General features: G+C 54.5%; 1 protein-coding gene across 3 annotated transcripts in view; it reads right to left on the minus strand.

Annotated features, from left to right (window-relative positions):
• Window positions 1-3,034: 3,034 nt before the first annotated feature.
• The window catches only part of KSR2 (kinase suppressor of ras 2), an 88,601-nt gene continuing 70,377 nt past the window's right edge, over window positions 3,035-21,258 (minus strand). For 2 of the 3 annotated variants that reach the window (XM_030026279.2, XM_030026276.2), the window contains 5 exons: window positions 17,579-17,712; window positions 12,752-12,883; window positions 10,042-10,171; window positions 9,500-9,633; window positions 3,035-7,695 (listed from right to left, as the gene is read on the minus strand). In XM_030026279.2, coding sequence (XP_029882139.1) covers window positions 7,689-7,695; window positions 9,500-9,633; window positions 10,042-10,171; window positions 12,752-12,883; window positions 17,579-17,712 — 537 coding nt within the window. In that variant the 3' untranslated portion in view covers window positions 3,035-7,688. Of the gene's footprint in view, window positions 7,696-9,495; window positions 9,634-10,041; window positions 10,172-12,751; window positions 12,884-17,578; window positions 17,713-21,258 lie in introns of those variants that run through there. The other variant, XM_030026278.1, reaches the window with a different exon arrangement.

Below are 21,258 nucleotides of genomic sequence, written 5' to 3' on the forward strand. Positions count from 1 at the left end.
CATGGGGACCTTGGCCAGGGCAGCCCCTTCTGCAGCAAGTGGGCCCAGGAGGATGGAAACCCCAGGGCAAAACACGGGGGGGAAGCCGGGCAGCTCCCTTATATGCCCTGGCTGGCATTAATCCCGCTAACCAGCCGGGTCTTTCTGCAAAGCGGGATCAGCTCTGCTCTGGCTCAGAGCAACAATCCTGTTAAAGAGCGGGTGGCCACGAAAAAGCAGCCAATTAGTCTGTGCATCGTCAGCCGCCTGCCCGGGGCTCCCCGCAGCCCCCACGATGCTCTCCAGGACATCCATGGTGGAGCGGGCTCGGGCTGCCCCAGCATGTCCTGCTCCTGGGGCAGGACAGCCCTTGATGAGCTAATCAAGCCCTAACGAAGGGCTGGAGCTGTGCTTTATCCCCCAGCCCGTGTCCACACGTGCATCACCCAGGCAGGACTCCCCCCAGTCCCTGCTGGGGTGGCTGTGGGGTGGTCAACCCATCCCTGGCCCCCCCAGAAGGGACCAGCCCTCTGCTCCAGCAGTGAGAGCTCACTGAGGCTCCTGAGAAAGCCCAGACAAGCCTCGGGAGGAAACATAAATTACAGCGGCCGAACAATGCTCCATTGTTGGGCACTGCCACAACCCCAGCCCATGCCGGGGCTGTGGCCATCCCGGGGAGGACCGGCACCAGCAGGATAGTCCAGGCCCGGGTCAGCGATGCCGGACCCCCACTAGCCCCATTCTGGCTCTGGCTGCAGCACGAGCGTTGTGGTTTCCCTGCTCTGCAAACCCTGTGCAGCCCTGACCCTCCCCGAGACCCCCCCAGTGCTGGACTGGGATGGCTGAGAGTACTGGCTGGGGGCCACTGCCGGTCCTCACGCTCCGGGCTTAGGGCTCGGCTCCTTGCCAGCCTTTTTTCTCCCATTTCTGCTGATACAGAGCAGAAAGGGGAACTCAAACCGGCTGGCAGCAGACACGGCGCCTGGAGACGTCCCCGCGGTGGCAGCGCCGTCCCCGCGGCGGGCAGAGGCTTGTGGCCGGCATCCAGGTCTAAGAGCCAGGTGCATCATCATGGTGCCCATGTATCTGATTTTTTAAGTTCGGATCAATAAAAGGCTTCAGCCTACGCTTAATTTTGGGGGCAGTCGAGGAAGAGACGTGTGTATAGTAAGCCTCTGTGTGTCCGGTGGGAGGGTGGGTCACCCAAGCAGCACCCGGGACACATGGGGACATCTCTGAAGCCACCCTCCCTGGTGAAAATGCAGATGCCCTCTGCTCTCCCCCTTCTCCATCAACATAGCTGACCCCAAAGGAGTTGCTAGCCCAAAGCCAACAGCCCCCTTTGATGATGGTACCCTCTCGCTCCAGCCAGGCTGGCTGCACCCCCATCGTGCCGATGCCGCCGGCACCCAGCTCCCACGTGGGAACGGTGCCCACCCTGAGCCCCGACCCGTGGTCCTGCAGCATTGCCGTGGGCTCGCCTGGGAGCGGCGGTAGGAGGTATAGAGCCGGCGTCCTGGGGTTTTAGCTCCTCTTTCACTCCCTGCGTTTGTTCTTTGCTTGTGAAGTATTAATGGCTTGTGATTCATCAACAGCAAGAAGGAGATTACGGACACGTGTGCGTATTCATGTGGCTCTCTGAAACACACACACACGCGCGCGCGCGTGTATATATGCAGATATGTATTCAGAAGCTCCTCTAATCCACCAACGCCATTGTTAAGACTGTTTTGGGGATATATTGCACATTTATCCCCATCCCGGTGCTGGCATCTCATTAGCCACAAGCCAGGAGCGAGCTCAGCATCCCTGCGCTGGGCTCAGCAGGGGCTCGGTGCTGCCGCCGGCGTTTCAATTAGCGGCTCCGTCCCTGGAACCACCAGGGCCCTGGCTGCCCAGTTACACACCAGTGCCAACCAGTTATGCTCCAGACTGGTGGGAGCCCTCCAGATTTACACCAGGGGAACCACCAGCAGGGTTTAACCCCCTGTTTATTGCATATATGCAAGAGATGGTGACACCACGATGCAGCCAGCATCCCATTTAGCCTGCGAGGGAGCCGGGGAGGGTGGCAAAGTCCCCAGCATGGAGAGGGCATCAGGTGGTGGTTCTTTACCCCCAAATACCCTGTTTCTATCTCCTCTGGGAAATCCATGCCTGATCACAGCAACCCCCTTCCATCCTTCGCAGGAAAATCCCCCTGGCTGGCCCCACCGCCGGTCCCCACCTGGGATGTGCCTGGTCTAATTGGTTACCGGCTCCTGCAGGCTTTGAAAGATGAAAAGCCCTCGACAGGAGAAGTGTTGAGTGTTCATGGTTTATTAATGGTGAGCCATCATTATTTTACCTTTCAAGCACTCAGGTGATAGCGAGGAGGGAAGGGGGGGGGGGGGGGGGAAGCAACACGAGCCCTCCACAACTTTCTTCTCCATCTCCTACCATCGGCTACCGCCTGCGCCAGCCCCGCAAGCGAACGCCGCCGCTGCTTTCCAACGGGCTGTTTTGCAGATTTATGGCAGCCCCCCCAGTAAAACAGCATGGGAGAAGCAAGCAAACAAAGCAGCAGATGCGAAGAGCCTCCAGCGCTTCATCACCGGGCTCAGCCGTCCCCACGGGGGTCTGGCTGGGGAGGAGCATCCCCCCCCGGCACACACCCCACCCTGGCCCCAGCCCCTCCACCGAGCAGAGCCGCGTGGAGATTTATCTGCTGCCTGCCCCCATAATTTGCCCGACTGCCACGTTTTCGGCTGCCGCATCTCCCTGCGGCTCCCAGCCAAATGTTCGCCGTGAATTATCGTCCCCAAAGGTTGTGAGCCGACACGGTGGGAAAGAGGAGGAGGGGGGGTTCGGCAGCGCCGTGCTTCCCCCTGAGCGTCGCTGGACCAGAGTTTGGCACTGAGATGCTCCCGGGGGTCTGAGGGAGGAGAGTGGTCCAGACCCCGCCACGGACAAATACTCTCACCCCATCACCGGGATGCGATGCCGCTGCAGAGCAAGGAGAGGGCAGGGAGCGGGCGGCGGCGCGGGGACGCGGAGCAGCACAGGGGTGCAATGGTTTTCAAAGGGTTTTGTTTTTTTTTTTTTTTTATTGGCATAAATAATTCATACACTGTCACCTCACCAAACACTGCACGAGAAACCACGGGAACAAATGGCTATCCATTTCTGCAGGTCACAGAGATTCGCACTCAGTCAGACAGCTGAAATTATAAATACTTTCTTCAAGTGTAGAAAACGTTATAAATGTTACTGTACAAATTTACATCGGGGAGATCCATCGTGCCTTTCTCAGCAATTTTTTTTGTTGGTTTGTGGGTGATAATTTTTTTGCACCAGAATCAACTGTTCTTTTCCAGTGACGAGAGTTTTGCAACAACGACAACAAAATATATATATATATATTTATGTATATATTTATAAAAAGAAAAGGGAAAGAGGAAAAGGGAAATGAAAGTCAGCTCATTCTGCAACGGTCAGAACTAACACAGAGAAAACAAAGCAGGCCATCGAGTTCAGTTTGAAACTGTACAGGATTTAGAGCTCATTATATATGTATATATCTATATACATACATATAGAGATATGTATATATATTTATATATACCTTATGTACAAGAAAATGTAACAGCGTACTTTACAGAGACTGGAAATTAAAGAAGGCTTTTGCAGCTGACCAAGCTTCCCAAAGAATCACTATTTGCAAAAAAAAAAAAAAAAAAAATTAAAAATAAATTAAAATAAGTAAGTGGCGAAGAAAGGAGGAAGGAAAGCGAAGGCGCCCAGCAGAGCGCTGGCCGCTAGTGGGCTTGACCTGGGGCTCCCCGCGGCACTTGGGGGGTGCAGACAGCATCTCATGGCACCACCATCACATCACCCTTCTCTTTAGCGTGGCCAAAGAGACCAAGCCTTCCACCAACTCTTCCATAGCATCTAGCAAAGACTGAGCAGCTCCTCCGCCTCCAAGACATTCATTTCTGCCTCCCGTCTGCCTTAAATCTTAATCATCTCGGCTCCTGCTGTGGTCAAGTACTGGATAAAAGTCATCGGGGCTGGACTCTGAGCTCAGCATCCCCAGGAGCCACCCAGTCATGGCTCAGCGAGGATTTGGATAATTTGGGAGGAAAGGTGGGTAGAAGCAGCAGCAGGACCAGGGGCTATAATTTAGCAGCCAAAGGAGGACATAGTGCTTCAGGGCCATGCAGCACCCCCACTTCCATCACTGGTAGCGGCTTCACTACCCAGCCCCAAACACCGTGTTCCCCATGAGCACTGAAACGCTGGAAAAAAACTCAGACAGCAGCAAGCTCAGGGACTGGGAAGCTCGGGGAAGAGCCTCGGAGCGTGACCGAAAGGGTGAAGCAGCTGAAAGCTGGAGGAGCAAGGCCAGGAGAGCATTGCTGGGGCTGCTCCGCTGCAAGAGCCCGGGGATGTACCCTGGGGTTGGGGATGGTTCCCGACGTCTCAAGCTGCTGCTCAAACCACCACCGTGCTAAAATTGGCTCCGCTTTCGCCTGGCGCATCTGGAAATAACCCTTGTCTCTCCTCTAGCTCACGCAGCTAAACTGAGCCACCGGATGGACCTTCTCGCTCCTTCGGATCTCCTATTAGAGGGCATTGTGGAGAGCTTCTCCTACATTCTCTCCCTGCTGAAGGGCTGGATATTTTTAAACCGGGGGAAAAAAAAACCCTCACAAAGCCAGAGTCAAAAAACAAAGAACAACAACAAAAAAAAAGTAAGATTTGTTGGTTTGGTTTTTTTTAATAATTAAGACTTTCGAAAATAAGAAGGCATGATGCAAATAACACGGCTGCATAAACAACCGTTGCTGCGCTGAATGGAAGGGAAGGAGCTGCTCTTCTGAGCTAATTTATGATAAATACAGGGCAGCTATTTTTCTGTCGATACTATTGTGCAATGGCTCTGCTCGTGGCCCGGCTGAGACGTTACAGTGAGGGAAGGGGGGGAGAAAGAGGAGGGAGATGAGGGAAGAGTTGGCAAGATTTGTTGGCTATAGGAGCACTTTGCTCCTTTCAGGTGCCCAAAATCCAGGGGAGAAGTGTTTGGCCGAGGCTGCTGCAGAGAGCCCTGTGCTCCTGGTGAGGACCTGATGCCGTGGGGTAACCAAACCAACATGCTCATCAGTTCACTTGTTTCCTTGAGTCTCGGCTGATAAAATAGAGCAGGCGTCTGCCAAGGGCTAGTGAGACCCTGTAGGAGGGACATGTCAAGGTGAGACTTTCGAGGCAAGTAGTGGGCTTGGGGCACAGAGAGCAAACCCACAGCAAGTCTTTCAAGACGGACGTTGTACTTTCCACCATGAATCTGCACAACGTCTATCAAGCTACAGCATTTTGCCAGCCCCAGTGCTGAGCATCGCCCATGGTATCACCTCCTTCATCCTTCCAACACGTTCCACTTGCTACTGCTCGCCTAGGAAGTTCACGCCTGCTTAGAAACTAAAACCACCGAGTGAGAAGGACACCACCTTTCTACAGCCATCGCTCCATCTGAATGTGGTTTTGGGACCGGTGATTTCATGGTGAGACCTCCCCGCGCCCCCCCGGCAGCCGAGACCTCCGGCGACGGGAGTGTGCTCCCTCCCACAGACCCCGGCGGCACCACCGCAGGTGAAGGCATTGGTGAAAACTCAGAGAGACTCTGAGGCTTAGTGCAACGTTTATGGCACACGTGCGCACACACGCAGAGGATGGAGGGGGCATGAGACAGCAGGGAAGGGTTGGGATGGGGAGGACGGGCGGCAGAGGACATCGCTCCTGCGGCAGGATGAAGAAGATGGGGGGGGGGGTGTTAACGATGGAAGAGGTGGAATGTGGAGGAGGCAGAGGGCAAACAGCCATGGAACATCCTTCTTCATCACCGGGATGAGGTGATGCTCAGCCACCTACGCTGAGCTCTGTAGCATCACACCCAGGGACCACAAACCGCCCGTACTGCCTGGTGCAGGGGGCAATTAGCACAAACGAGGGCTCATCCTGCCCTCGCCTGCTCCTCCCACTTGGCCTCAGCGTCAAAGGCAGAAGCAGGTGATCCTGCCTCATCCCCACTTCATGCAAAACATCTGAGAGCGAGATGCGACCGCATGGCACAGCAAATGCCCCAAAAGCATCAGCAGGAGACTCATCCAGACCGACCCCCTGCCAGCACGCTTGGAGGCCAGATTCACTCCCCCTGCTCCTGCCCACCTCAGATTTTATACATATGCACGTGTGCAAATTTTAAGAAATAAAAGCACCTTCGTACAGACCCCCATGATTAAAGTAACATCTCTTCCTAGCTGCAATTAGGTTTCTAATCTTCATTTACTTATGCTAAAGTGGTTCAAATGCCAGCACGGGGGAGTTAGAGGAGCAGCAAACAAACCAGGGCTAGTTAGTTTGCAGAGCCTCGTCATGTCTCCAAATTAAAGCTAACTTAGACTACGATTGAATTATTCAGGATGGTTCCTGTCAAGCAATTACGCTCAATAAGGGCCTGAAAACGCAATTTGCTATCATCTGTCACTTGACAGCTCATCTAATGGGCTCGAGGGCCCATCCCAGCTGATGGGGAGAGGGAAATACCAGCACACGGTATTCAGATGGCAACACCGGCTCTGAGACGCTGCCCAAAGATCATCTCTTTGGTGAGGTCTGGGATTTGGCTGATGGAAGATGAATATGCAAGGAAAAACGGTCCTGGGCATGGCTGTTTGTTCAGCTGAGATGTCCACGGCTCCCGTGCTGGGGCTGGGAAGGGAGATGCTCTGTACAACCAGAGCCTGTCTGCATCCCTGGCTCCGGCACCGGGCCCGGGGAAGGCAACGGGAGAGGGGAAGGACCCCAACCCCAGCCGCCCCGCTCTGCCCAGTCCCAGAGCATCCCCAAACCTGGGGCTTCGGCAGCACCTTTGGGAGCAAAGATCAAAGCCAAGAGCAAAGAAGCGCCGGGGAGGGTGAGAGGGAAAGGCTCGCTGATTAGATACACACCGGGGCAAACAGCTAAATTAACAGGAATGTGGAGATGTGCCCTGCCGAGACGGAGACCCCAGGGGGGAAACGTAAGTGGGCATGGCCGGGAGGTAGAGAGGCCACTTGTGAAAGGTCACCGCTGCCCATGAAGGGGCTGCCGAGGCGCGGGGGAGCAGGACTCCTCCAGCTCCGGCTCTGCAGATGCATTTCCCCACGGGGGGCAGCTAATAGCGGCGGCACTCCCTGGCCGCGGCAGGTTCCAGCGCTAAACTCATGAATCAGCAACATTTTCCTTCTTTTTTTTCCATTAAAAAAAAAAATAATAAAGGAAATTAAATAAACCCACCAAGAACCAAGAAGCAACCCCTCCCCAACCCAGCATTACGAGCACTGACCATGCCGATTGGGATCAGAGGAGCCCTGGGGTTAAATTGAAGCCGTCTGCCTCATGGGTTGCCCCTGCTCGGCGGGGAACCAGCCCGAGACCCGACCCCATGTGCACAGAGAGCCGCTTGCCGTCCCCATCCCACCGCAGCCGGGCGTTCCCGGGGCTCGGCCGCCGGCTCGGTTCCTCCAGCCCTTGCAGAGGCTTCATGGGGTGAAACTCTGCGGGGGAAGAGGCTCATTCCCATCCCGCTGTCGGCCCGTGGTGCCCGCTGCTCCTCTGTAACACAGGGTGGGAAGCGGAGAAGAAGAGGAGAACTGCAGGGGGAGGAAGGCACCGTCCCTTAACTCCTCCCGTCACAGCCTGGAAGGGACACAACATGGCAGAGTCAGCGCTGGGCGCTTTGTTCCGCGGCACCGTGGGTTTTTGCAAGGCAGCACATTGTAAAAAGCCTCCCCAAATGGCTTTGCCACGGGGCTGCCCCCGGACAAAGCCGTGCACCAGCCTGGTTTGGGTTTTCCTGGTGCAGGCAGCTCTCAGGTTTAGTATTGTCTAGAGGGGAAAGGGCTTATTGGGTACCACACACCTCACCCCATCCACATACACGCAAACTCTCCCAGCAGCAGGACCCCCGAGGGGTTTTTTACCCCACGGGGAAGCTGGCACCTAACATGGGAAGAGCGGCCGGAGCCAAGTCCCTAAGGAAGGAGGCAGCTCGGATGGAAAGCGAGCACCGAGCTGAAGCATCCTCCCCCCCACTTCACGTTTAGCAAAAGAGGGGGCCCGTAATTAAGGGGAAGCTGCCGGGCAGCCAAAGCCAGTGGCAGGCAGAGCATGGCTCCGTGATTGCAAAAACCTTCCCAAACCCAACTAGGCAATTACACAGCCTGCTGCTTTGGGGTTCATCAACCTTCAGCTTTCCTTGCCCGGCTGCCGGAGCCACCCTGGTGCCTGCTTGGAGCACGGGTTGGTAATTAACTTCCCTCCTGATTAGCAGCTTACGTTCCGGGTGATTTGGGGGCCATCTGACCGCTGGCTTTGTGCTGTTCCCAGGAGCTCCTCGTCAGCCCCGAGCACACGGGGATGGGAGGTGGCACAGGGGACACTCCGGCAGCTTTTGCTGCACCCGTAACCTTGGGGCCGCCCGCACTTGCCACAGAGATACAGAAGCGAGGAGGTTTGTTATCAGATGCGGGAGGAGAAATCGGCATCTCCAACCCTCAGCGGGGTCCAAGGGGGATGCTTGAAGCAGTCCAAAGTATCCTCGCTTCTCTCCCTTATCTCACCTTTCCCTCCCCTCCCACCATGCCCATTTCCAGCCTCCACAGGCCGGGGATGCGTGCCTGGAGAAGGAAAAATGCCCCCCTGTGCACGCAACCTCCACATGGGTTAGGCTTTTGGTCCTATTTGTCATAATATGATGAATTCCAGGGAAGAAAATGAGTTTCTAAGTGATTCTTCTGCATTTTTCCTGCTGTTACTAACAGGCCAGATCCTGAAACCCTGGCTGGGGACCCATTTACGCTGCGGTTGCTGAAGCAGAGAGATGTGACTAAGCCAAAGCAATGAAACGGAGCGGGACTTGGCCACGCGCTGTCTGCAGGAGAAAAAGAGACCTTCCCCTTCTCCCACCACTGGAAGCTGCGACAGCTGACACAGGCTGCAGGTCTGGGGAGGGACCCTGGGCAGGTCATCCCCCCCGCATCAATTAGTCTGGGCAAAAGAAGGAAAAAAAACCTTCCAGGGAAGGAAAACTGCTCTGAGCACGGTGCACGGGCAGGCACAGGAGCCTTGGCCAATGTCCCCAAAGGAGACGTCCCCAGGGTCCTGGCTCCAGCCTGCCGCTGGACCTACCCTGCTTCTTCCTCCCGGTGTTCACGGAGCACATCGCCAGGCTCCTCCTGATCATCTCCATCTACTTTCACAGGCTTTTTTACCCCAGTGAAGACAGCCAGCATCGCAGTGACAGCTGGCATGGGCACAGCACTCTGTGACCACCCTTCCTACCCACCCTTGCCCACCCAGGTGGCATTGAAGGTACCCAGAGCTCATCCCTGTGTTCCCCCAGTGCCAGTCCCAGCCGTTCAGCTGTGACAGGGGGGTCTTGGGGAGCGCAGGCAGAGCTGCCTGCTGGCACAGGGAAGGACAGGCAGGGGCAGGGACTTACTCCGCCGACTTCCAGAAGTGCCCGGGGTGGGAAAGGCGACGGTTGCGCTTTGGCAGTTTCTCCAGCATGTCCATGAGCTTGGTGAAGGTGGGTCTCTCCTCTTGCTCATAGGCCCAGCAGAAGAGGAGGATGTCCTGCACAGGGCGAGCGCGTGAGCAAACAGAGCCAGTCCCTCTCCCACTACAACCCTCGCACCCAGCACCCACCCTGCGAGGACCCCGTCTCCATCACTGCATCCTTGCAAAGGGCTGCAGTTGAGGGGATGCATCCATCCCACGAGAACCCTGTCTCCATCACTACATCCTTGCGAAGGGCTGGGGCAGAAGGGGTGTGCAAGCTGAGCTGATACTCGTGCCACAGCAGCAGGACCAAGCCTCACTGGCTGGAGAAGGAGGGACCCCTTACTTTTTTGCTGGCAGATCCTGGGCAGCACAGAGTGTTTTTCAAAGGGACCCTCCACCCAGGGCGTGCTCCAGTGGGGCACGATCCCACTCCATGCACACACACACACACGGCTCCAGCGCCTGCCCCACACCACCTACCGAGATCTCCTTGCCCATCCCGATCTGGCTGAGGTTGGGCTTCATCCCTCTTCCCACCTGCCAGATTATTGCCTCCGCCGGCTGCGTCTTGAAGGGCCATTCCCGTGCATGCAGCTCGTACCAGATCGTGCTGTTGGGAGACAGCGAGGATTAGAGATGGGAGGAGATGGGGGACATCCCTGGAGCATACATCTAGCCATTGCACCCACATCCACCATCTCTCCCTGCTCCAAAATCACCGACATCCAGGAGATGCTTCATCCTAGATACGACACCAGAGATGCTCAGCACTCATTACAGAGATATCACTGCTCCCATTTTCCAGATGGGGAAACTGAGGCTGTTGGCTTGACCGAGAGCAAGCCACCAGCCTGCTGCAGCCCCCAGTTTACACCAGGGAAGAACCTGGCCTGTGGGCAGGAGGATGGAGGTTGATGGGAAGCACGGGCAGAGGCACGGGCAGAGCTGCCAGTCAGTCTGTTACATCAAGTGGGAACCTCCTGCCGGGCTGCAACAGCCCTTCGCCCCGCTGCCCGCGGAGCAGCTTAATAGATGATGCGGGAGGTAAATACATGGTCCAGCTGCTGGGCTGGCGTTTCTAACCCTGCCATCTGCTCCAGCTGCGCAGGGCAGCGAGTGTGGGGAAAGGACAAGCCCCAGCATTCGCTTTCACTCCGAATTTTTCATTTTCCTCTGCAAAAAGCGCTCCAAGCCACAAAAAGCCATCCAAGCCATGGCGTGAACCATCCCCAGCACCCTCACCGGGTGATGGCACACGTGAACCCCCAACCATCTGCCACTGCACTGCTCTCATCTCTAAGCCAAGCCTTCCTTCCCGTGAGGACTCCCAAATCCAAGGGAATATCCCGAAACAAGGGCGTCTCTGGCTGGGTTGGCGGCCGCCCCCGTGGTCCTCCGCCCCCGCTACCGCCTGGGAGTTTTGCATCCTCATTTTCTGGCACCTGGAGGCTGGATGAGCCCCAGCTCCCACAGTGCTAGCCCCGATTTCCAAGGCAAATTCCCTGGACCTACTTTTGCCTTCAATGGATGCTGTCACGGCCAGTTAAAGCAGCAAGAAATGGGGTTAAAATGGCATCAGGGTGGAAAAATCTGGTGGAGGGGGTCTGATATATGAAAGATCACTCTCGGATAGGGGGGCTTCCTGAGTTTGAAAATCAGCTCTCCTGATTTTGGAAAAATATGCACAGTTTGGCTGTAAATCTCCAAAAATTTGAATAATGTGAGATGCCTGTTAGTACTGTGGAAGCAGAAAAATTGAGAGGCTGGAGAGGGGCAGGTCCCAGCAGCACAGGACGAGATGCTCAGGCAGGAGCAGGGATTCTGAAGGTGCCTGAACGCATCCAATGCAGTTAAATTCAAGTTTCTAGTTGGGAGTTTGGGGCTTAATTTTTCACCTTCTTTCTTTCAGATGCGTCCAAAATATTTGGGCTGCATTTCCCAGGGTATGGATGGTGCTATGGAGGGTGGTCTGCTGCTCCATCTCCCTTTGCACAAGAAGACCACATATCTAATATTAATTATTGCCACGAACTCTCAAGGCTTCAGCGAGCAAACGCCACCAGCCTCAGCCTCCCGCTCTGCGCCGCCCTCATACATGCTTTAATTTAACATTTCTGTCTTCTTTAAAGGATCTTTTCCTCTTGCTGTCGCTGATCCCCAAATCCCTAGAGGGAAGCGGCAATGGCAATAACCCTCCAGATCATCTGTGAGCCTCCTGGGCTCAGCGGAGGGCAGCAGAAACAAGAAAGAGGAAAAGTGTGGGAAAATCTTTTAATCTTTTAAGGAAACTCATGCTTTACATAAGGGCAGAGCTCACAGTCAAAAAAAAAGAGAAAAAACTAAGTCTAAGTAACCGACTCTCAGTTCTATGCAATCCCTTAATTACTTCTTTATTTTTGTGCTAAAGTTATACCTTGGGGAGGGGAAAAAAAAAAAAGCCTGACCCTTTCAGCTGTAATTACTGCGGTTTTGATGGAAATACCGCCTCCGATAACAGCCCCACGCGTGCTAATCCCTGCAGCCTTTAAGGTATCCACAAGAAAATTAATCCGCTGGATAAAACCCCCAGCCCTACGTCCACCTCTAGAAAGGTTTTAATCGGGGCGTGTTTGGGCTCATGCCGTAAGGGAAGCTTGCTTTCAGATAAACGGCAGGAGCGATGAGCCGGTTCGCTGAAGGATACTCATCAATTCTCCTCTTCTTGGCCTTCTGGCATCTCCTCCCCCTGGCAGCCCCGGCTTGCAGTGGCAGCCACCACTGCCAGCCCCTCTGCAGCCGGCTGGTGGGGAGAATTGGGGTGTCTGGGGGCTCCCAGACCTGTGTCCCCAACCCTCTGCATCCCCAGCTGACATCCAGAGCACCTTCTCATCGGTACCCACCCCGGGAGGGTGCAGGGAAGAGATTACACCAGGCTGGCATCCCCAGGACACTCCGGATCCCGTTGCCCGGAGCCACCCTGGTGCATAGCCAAAACAGGAGGATTTGGTGATTTTGGGGAGGGTTAACTCTAAATTTCTTGAGGCGGGAAGGTGCTCCGAGCCCAGTGATGGGGATTCCCGCAGGCAGCGTCCCATCAGTGTTGTGGCGAGCAGTGTCTCCGTCCCCTCCCAGCTGCTCAGGGCAGCTCACACCCGACACAACCACGCCGGTTCTCTGCAGCCTGCCTGCCCGCCCTGCCGCGAGGTCTCACCCCAGTGCAAAGACATCCGAGTGCTTGGAGAAGGGCAGCTTGTCCTCCTCGGTGTCTGGCGAGAGCTGGCGGATGATCTCCGGGGCGAGGTGGCACAACCAGCCGTTCTGGATCCGCAGTTTGTTCTCCCGCCTGCCAAAACACAGAGCCAAACCCGTGGGTACCACAGAGGGGAACATCACCACTGGCGAGCAGCCCCACAGCCCTCTCATGCTCTCCCCAGGGCATTTAAGCCTGGTTTTCTGAACAGCATCCTTGCAAAGTCAGGTTTTAACCCTGCTCTGAGAAATGCCAGCACGGTGGCTTCATGCCTGTCCCTGCCAGGCGGCAGGGCACAATTTGGGCACAGGACAGTGGTGAGGGGGAGCTTCGGCTCTGCTGGTCTGGTGATGGGGATGCATGGTCTGCTGGGGCCCTTGCTGTGACCGATACACCAAAACACCTTAAAAGAGCAGGGGCAAAGTGTTAGCTGCGGTAAATCCCACCAGAGCTGACACCCGAGATGGCCCTGCTGTGGTTTGAGCAGGAGATTGGACTGGGGACCTCTAAGCGTCTCTGCTGAGCAAAGCCATCCTATAATAATGGCCTGGAAATCAGTTTTCAGGTGTTTGGCCCCCAAACAGCCCCTCCAGCCCACCTCCGTGTCCAAGCCTCCAATGTCATTGCCCATGGGAGCAGGCTGGCTTTGTTACAATCACCAGCCCCTCAGCTAACCTTGGCTGTGTTTTCCTCCACCTCCTCAAGGTCCCCCTGCTCAGTACAAATACATTAGACTCCTTTGGCCAACAGCTGAGGATGACATTGGTTGCTTCTTCATCCTTTATATCCTCCAGCAGGCACCTAGGATGCACCGCTGGCTTAAAAAGGGTCCCCGGGCAGGGAAATGGGCAGGGACCACCGGTGGTGGTGACACATTAAGTGGCTTGATCGTGTGTCTGAGCCCAAATTTGGCAGCATAGTTTTGCAGGAGGTGAAAAAAACTGTCCCATATCACATCAGGCTAGAGAAGGACTGACTCGTATCAAGGAATTTCTCCTTTTTTGTGCTTTGATGCCCTCCCAAAGATAGTGATGCGCAGGGGTAAGGGATGGCTGTGGGGTCATCTGTCCTCCTGAACTTCAGCCTGGGGCCAAAATCCCAGAGCCCAGGTCCCGGAAGACACCATCCAGCCACGGGCATCTCCGTCCACCCCCGAGGCAGGATGACAAGCTCCCACCACAAATGCCGACTCCTTGGCTGGCTTTTCCCCCTGCGGCTGCGTGCACGCAACACGCGCAATCCCAAGACGACGCAGTCCAGATTCTCCTGGCTGCAAAGCCATCCCCGTCCCCCGGCATCACCCCCCGGGTCTGGCAGCGTTCGGAGGAGGAAACCCCTCCCTAGGGAAGGATGCTGACGGTCCAGGGAATTGCTGATTAAGCCTCCATACCCCCTCTGGGGACTCGACGGCTCCTCTTCGCCCTGCTGCGTCGGAGCCACCGCCGCAATCAGCGGCTCCAGCGAGACATGGACCCTCCGGCCCCAGGAGCCGCAGGCGAGAGCACTTTGGCACGGGGGGAAGGCTTTCAGCTCCCCAGCCAGCTCCCGCCGCCATCCTCCAGCCCTGTGCGGCTCTTAATTACAAGCCGGCGTTAAGCGCTGGGGCAATTAGAAAAGACGCGGAGGAGCTCGCTCATCCTTCCCTGTGTCTACAGTCTCCATCTCCAGGCAAGCAGCAGGGAGCAGGATGCAGTGGGCAGCACTCAGTTCTGCTCCAGCACCCTCAGCGAGACCAGGATTGCACATGGGGCTTTTATTTTTGCTCACTCAAGTCACCCAGTGCTGTGATATCCCAGAAGCGGCATTCGGGCTTGCCTCGGGATGCTCTGGGGACCAGGTTTGGCTCCGCAGCTCCCGTGCAAGCCCAGCCTCATCCCTCTGCAAAGCTCACATACACGCGAGCATGCAGCTACAGGTTTACAAGCTTTCAGCAATGAGGGCTAAGCTTTAGTGCAATCCCAAATGCGGTTCAATTACAGGAATTTGAGCTTTCGTGACAAAAGTTTCATAACCGACCTGGCCAGTTCCACTAGCAGAAAGCAGCATGACTAGCCAAGCGCCTGCTAAACCCACCGAAGGACAAGCCAGCCCCAAGGCAAAAGCAAGAACAGAAGAGCTGTTCAGACTATTCAAGACCCACCTCACACTCCTCCTAATTACACAGCAGCCCTGCCAAGCCCAACAATGTTTAAATAAAGGAGAAATAAATCTGATTTCACCAGGATAAGACACTGGATTAAGAAGCCTCTACGGAAGGTATTTTAGTTGCAATAGCTGTCTCATTTTTCAGCAGCGCAAGCATGTCACGGCACAGACGGACGCGGCAAACTCCTTGTGCCGGATGCTTTCATGAACTGAAGGTGAGCCTGCTCTCAGAGGATGAGGAGGATTTTTAAACCACATCATTTTTTAACCCTAGTGAAAACAGGCCAGTTTGTAGTTCTCATTCACATCTGAAGCAACATCAGCGTCCTTAACTTGAGCTGCAAAACTTTGCTCCCTTCTCTATACATGCTTGTCCTGTGGCCATGCAAACCTCCGAGGACCCAAAACTGGGCTTTATCATTCTTCTTCATCTGAGAGAAACCATCACCAGCAAAGAAAAACAGCCTGAGAAGGGAAATCAGACCTGCAGACACTTGCTGCTTCAAAATTCACGGTGACCGATGAGTGCGGATCCCCAAAGCTGTCTCTCAGCTCTCCACCAGCAGAAGACGTGTGTGCCACCAGCAGTCCAGGGCAGCCACACCGAAAGCTCCTCCAGGCAAAATTTCCCTATCTTCTCCATTTTTCTAGCAAAATGCTGCTCATTTCTGTCCAGCCTTGCATTTCTGACCACCCCCACGGTGCCATCTTTCCTCTCCTGAGCAATCTCCTGGACTTTACCCCCCAAATGACACTCCAATCTTGAGCAGAGATGGCCAAGCATTGGTCCACCCCATCAGATATCCCATTTCTCCAGCGTCTCATCTCTCATTTTATCTCCAGAGCATCTCTGACCTACACAGCAAAGGTCCCTAGAAAAATTGGGCTATTTTTCCCCAAATCCTTTTACCACTGCTGGAACGAGCTGCAACCTCACCCGGGCAGGACCCAAGTCCCAACCTCCCTGCCCAGCTGCTAAACCAGAGCCGAAACCCACTTCTCCACTGTGGGGAGACCAGCAGCACTGCTGGATTTCTTGGGCTTCCTAAGCTTTTGGCTAGGTTTGTGCTAAAACCAGATGATATTTATACAAGTGGAACGGAAAGGCTGGCTGCCCAGCTCGCCACGAGAGGCATGGGATGGAGAGAGGCAGCCATCGCCTTTTCCTCTAATCCTTCGACCTCATCACACAGGAATTAGAAAAAAATATGTGGTTTCCAAGGTGCATTTTATCTCCTGAGCATGTTCGCCATAAAGTGATGATTGGCCATGACAACCTCTCCAGCAACAAACCCCATCACATGGGGTGATGGAGACCAAAAGGACCAGAAGGCGGGTACCATGTTGCCGGAGGAAACCTGCCTGAGCTGCTGGCGCCGATAACGCCGCACTTGGCCTGTGCTGTTTCTGACACAAAGGGTTTCGTGAAAAAAGCACTCTCCCACCCGGAAAAAGTCAGCAACGCTCTTTTTTTTTAGTTTTAACAAAAAAGGAAAATATAATCTTTGTTCTTTTTTCCCCTCTTCTGTTTCCTTTTCCCCCCAGCTTTGCTTTTCTTCCTTACCATGGCTGCTGAAACTCTTTGCCCTGCCGTGCCTACAGCTGGAAAACTTCCCAAAGCACTGGAAAAAAACCATTTAATAAGGAACATTTACCGAATGGGCTTGATTCCAAACCCAAAGAGACAAAAAAATGTCACAATGCTGTAAATGTCCCAAGCTTGGCTCTCATTTTCTCTGTGTCTTCCTCCATGTCCCAGCTCGGCGCAGACACCATGGCCATATGTCTGCAGCACCCGAAAGGTCACCAGAGCAGCCAGGGGACAACCATGGGGGTGGCCCTGCTCGACCTGGGCTGCTGCACCTCTCATCGGCCCAGATGAAAAAGGTGCCAGGGGATTTATAACAAGAGAGTTGGGGAAATGCCAAGGAACGAGCCAGCTTTGCTGGCCCCAGTGAAACTGAGCCTGAGGAACATCTCCTGGATGGCTGCAGGGCGATGTGGCCATGGAAATGATGCATCCCGTGGGAAGAGGTTGGGTCCAAGACACCCTGCAGGGGCCAGGTCCTGCCTCTCTGAACCGAACTGCTGGAGACTCACACGCAGCACCATGCTCCTTCCTACTGATCAAAAGCAACTCTGCCTTCCCGACGCTAGGTTTAAAAAATAAATGAAACTAAATCAAATCAAAACAAGCTGCAACTTCTGCACCCAAGGAGCAGAGCAGTTTGTTTTCACCGCTCGGCGCTGAGCCTAGACCCACCTTGCTGCAGAAACCTCAGCCCTGCTCTCACCATCCCTCTGGGGTTTTGCACTGCAAACCCAACACTGGCGTTGAGCACAGAGCTGCGTTTTGAGGGAGCACCACTTGGGGGCCAGAGGGGTTTCTGCAGGAGCTACGCGTCTTGCTGTATTCCCAAAGCAAGCCTCCTCAAAAGCAAAATCCTGGGAGGCGAGATGGTGAAATCCCCAGGGCAGTCCCAGGACACTCAAATGCACCTTGTCCTCATGTCTACCGAGGCTGCAGACCCAGAAAGGTGCTTGCAGAGGAGGTTTTTGGGCTCTCTCCCCATATTCCCAGCTCAAAGGGGAGCTCTAGGGCATGGGGAAGAATGCCGGTATTTCCAGCACGCTATGTCCTACCTGCCTGCTTGGAGAACTCCCGAGATGCTGAAGAGGCCGAAGTCTGTGATCACCACCTTCCCGTTGTCATAGAAAACGTTTTTTGACTTGAGGTCCTTGTGAAGGATCCCCTTGGCATGCAGGTAGCCCATTCCCTAGGACGGAAGAGAGAGAAAAATACCCAAAAATTGAAACAGCAGCACAAACAGACAGGATAAAGCCAGAGCAGGGGCAGCCCCTCAATCACCAAGACGGGGAGAGCCTGACCAGGAACATCCCTGTGCTGCGGCAGCACGTCCACACTACCGTGGACCGTGGACCACACTACCACAGTGCTACGGCTGGGCCACAGCCAAAGGCTGCACGTCCCCAAACGTCCCTGCAGAAAGACCATGTGTCCAGGGGTTCCCTGGCTTGGGATGGGCATCGGGTGGTGCTCACGGAGGGTGATGGGATCGTGGTGTGTGTGTGTGTCTCGGCTGCGATGGCACCCGCTCATCTTCCTGATTAATTGGTTATGCAAGAAAAATTAGCAGCAAACCAAACTGGCAGTCGCTTTCCTGAAATCCTCTGCTGAGAAATTGATGATGATGATGTTTTCTCCTTCATTCTCTTTGGGGGCTGGGAGTAGAAGGGTAATAAGTCAAAGCTCTCCATCACTGCTATCGCATACCCTGGCTGAGCCATTAGTGCTTCCTATGTGCACACCGACACCATTAGTCTGGAAACAAGCACTGCGCAGGAGTCTTGCCTTAATTCTTTTCCCCTGGGAAAAGCTACTTGGTGGTTAATTAAAATTATTGCTAATGATGCAAAAAAAAGGCCATGGGTGGGAAATCCAAACTCCCCTGCACCGGGCTTGTTTAGCATCGACAAATCAAGCAGACTGCCGACAGCTCCATGTGGCAGACATTCAGCTCAACGGGATAACCAGCTCTGGGAACGGGGAGGATGATAAAAGCCATTTATCCTGACTTCAGCAGGGCTTTTGATGCTGTCTCACTTTTCATTCTCATAAGCAGACTAGGGGAAACCTGGTCTAGAGGAAGCTACTGAAGGATAAATGCCAAATGGGCCAGCAAACTGTTGCTTAAGAGTATCAGTTGTCTATCACTGACATGGGGGGATTTATTAACTGGATTTCCACGGGGGTCCATCTTTTCACATATCACCATTAACCACACAGGCAGTGGAACAAGAATATATTTTTAAGTTTGCAGCCTGCTTGGAGCTGGGAGGCACAATCCAAATTCAGAAACGATCTGGAAAAATTGGGAAAGCAAGCTGAAAAACCCACACAAATCTTCAAACGCAAATGCCCGGCATGTGGAAAAACATCCTGAGGGTACCAAGGACTTGCCAGCACATAGACCTACAGGGCTCTGCTCCAGCAGCGGGAAAGGCTGGGAGCATCCAGAGACAACGTGCTGCTGGGGACTGCAAACACCCCAGCCCAGCAAGTCACGGGGCTTTAACTGCACCCCTTGGTGGTCAAATCCTGAAGAGCCTCTGCTAAAGGATGCTGGAGGAAGGCAAGGATTCGGGGCTGCGGCTGGCCCTGAGATGCCACAGCTGCAGCTGGATGCTGGGACCATTCCAGGCACTGGGATTAATTAGGGGTCTCCGGGTCCCAGCACATGAAATAATGATGAGATTTAAAAATCTGCTTTAAAATGTCACTGTCACCTTCACAAAGTGTCAGGGTTGTGCAAGGAACAGCATTTCAACGCTGGGAGCCTGTTTCTCCTGCAAGGTGCAGCGCAGGGCCCTGAGCATCCATGGGACAGGATGAGACCCAGCGCCATGGAGATGCTCTGCAGCCCCCTCCCATCGGCCAGGGTTGACGGGAGCTCAGAGCAGGCAGCGGGGCCTTTGCACCCATGCTCACACAGCATGGATGGGAACACATCTCCCATGCAATCATCAAACGCAGCCAAGCCTTTGCTGAAGGTATTTCTCGAGGAGCTCTCAGCAAACCCGAATCGCTCGCCTCGCTCCGCGGGGTATCGCGCATATCCCACTGCAAATTCCAGCCCTGCCACCTTCGTCCCCGGGATGATCTGTGAGAAAACACTCTCGGCCCAATAACGCCTTAATTTGCTCGGCTGCTCGGCGTGCGTGAAAAGCCAGCTCCCTCTGCCGGCTTCGCTTCTTAAATAAATTAATTTTTGCCTCTGGAGGATCACGGCATAATGAGAGCCCTTGCAGCCGCTAATCCAATAAGCTTAACGGCTCTCCTATCGCATACGGGGACTCAAAGGATAAAGTCAAACGACTGTCGTGACCGGGTGGCAAAGCTAAAGCTTCCACCATGGTCCTGCCTCCGGCTCCTCCCGGCGATGCCACCCCGAGCCCAACCAAACCAAGATGCTGGGGCTTTCCTTCACCTCTCCACACCAGCCACCTCCAAGTCCACCAAAACATCCTTAACATCTGCTGATGGTTGACACGGAGAGGTGGGAAGGCAGAGAAACTGTTCCTCCTGGTGCACACCAGCAAAGGGCAATATGTCTGGGGCACAGCACCGGGATGGCTGTGACAGGGGTGTGATGGACCTCTCCTGCGAGCAGGAGCCGCCGTCTTAAAATCCCTCCAGTGCACAGGGAGAGCCTGAGCTCAGCACCCATACCGCACGGCTTTGCCTTTGGACCTCTGCTAATTCCTGCGGGGACCTGGCTCAGACCCAAAACCCCTCTGTTCCAGCAGGAACACCCAACCCCGTATTCCCAAGGAGGAGAGGGGATGCAGGGAAGCTGGCTTGCTGCTGGGGCTACAACCAGGTCTACGTGCAGTCATTGCTGATTTGCTTCAGCAGATCTCATGGCTGATGTTCTTCATGGCGAAGCTCTCATCTCACAAATCCAGTGATGCTTTCCCCAGTGCTAGCAATGCCTCACAACACTGCAAAAAGTTCGAGGTTTCCAACCCGTTCCTAATGCACATGCAGCTGCAGAAGACAGCGGCCTCTTAGCCTCGTCCTCAAAACCCCAACCCACATGAAGCAATGCAACGCGCACAGAGAAAGGGGCTGCACCAAGCTATTACCGCCCGCTGTGAACATCTGGGAGGCGAGAACCCTGAGCACAAGCGCAGTGGTAGTCAGGGGAAAAAATATGAGGCAAACCTATGTGATACCTCAGACATCTGCTCAGTGGGAAAAATCCATCTTTAAAAAGTAGAAAATACTGGATCAAAAATAGAAATGAAGCAGAGAAGCCCTCGGCTGTCTCAGACACCCCAACTTGCAAGCCAGAGCTTGCAAGAAGGTGCCACCACCCAACTTGGGGCACACTACAGCCCTGCATGGGGCTGACAGCATCACCCAACGGGTCCAGGAGCACCCTTGGAGCGGGGAGACCTGCTCAATGCCTCAGGACAGTACACTGAAGATGGGAAGTTTATCCCTTGCAGCTTCCCTCCATCACTCCAACATGGGGCTCAGCCACATCACAGCTCCAAGACACCTCTCGCAATGTCCGTGCGGACACGGGCAGCTCAGCAAAGCAGTTAAGCCTATGCTCAACTGTCAGCTCCTGCCCAGAGACTTTGGGGGAATTTAAGGAATTGACTTTAAAAGCAACGTGTACTTTGCTAAATCTGGGTGTAAATAAACGCAAAATAGGCAATCTAATAAGAGAGAGCATAATCACAGGCAGGGGAACGGCACCACTCAGGATATATTGCAGAACATATTCTGTTTT

The sequence above is a fragment of the Aquila chrysaetos genome, chromosome 9 (genome assembly GCF_900496995.4).
Source record: "Aquila chrysaetos chrysaetos chromosome 9, bAquChr1.4, whole genome shotgun sequence".
Taxonomy (NCBI): domain Eukaryota; kingdom Metazoa; phylum Chordata; class Aves; order Accipitriformes; family Accipitridae; genus Aquila; species Aquila chrysaetos.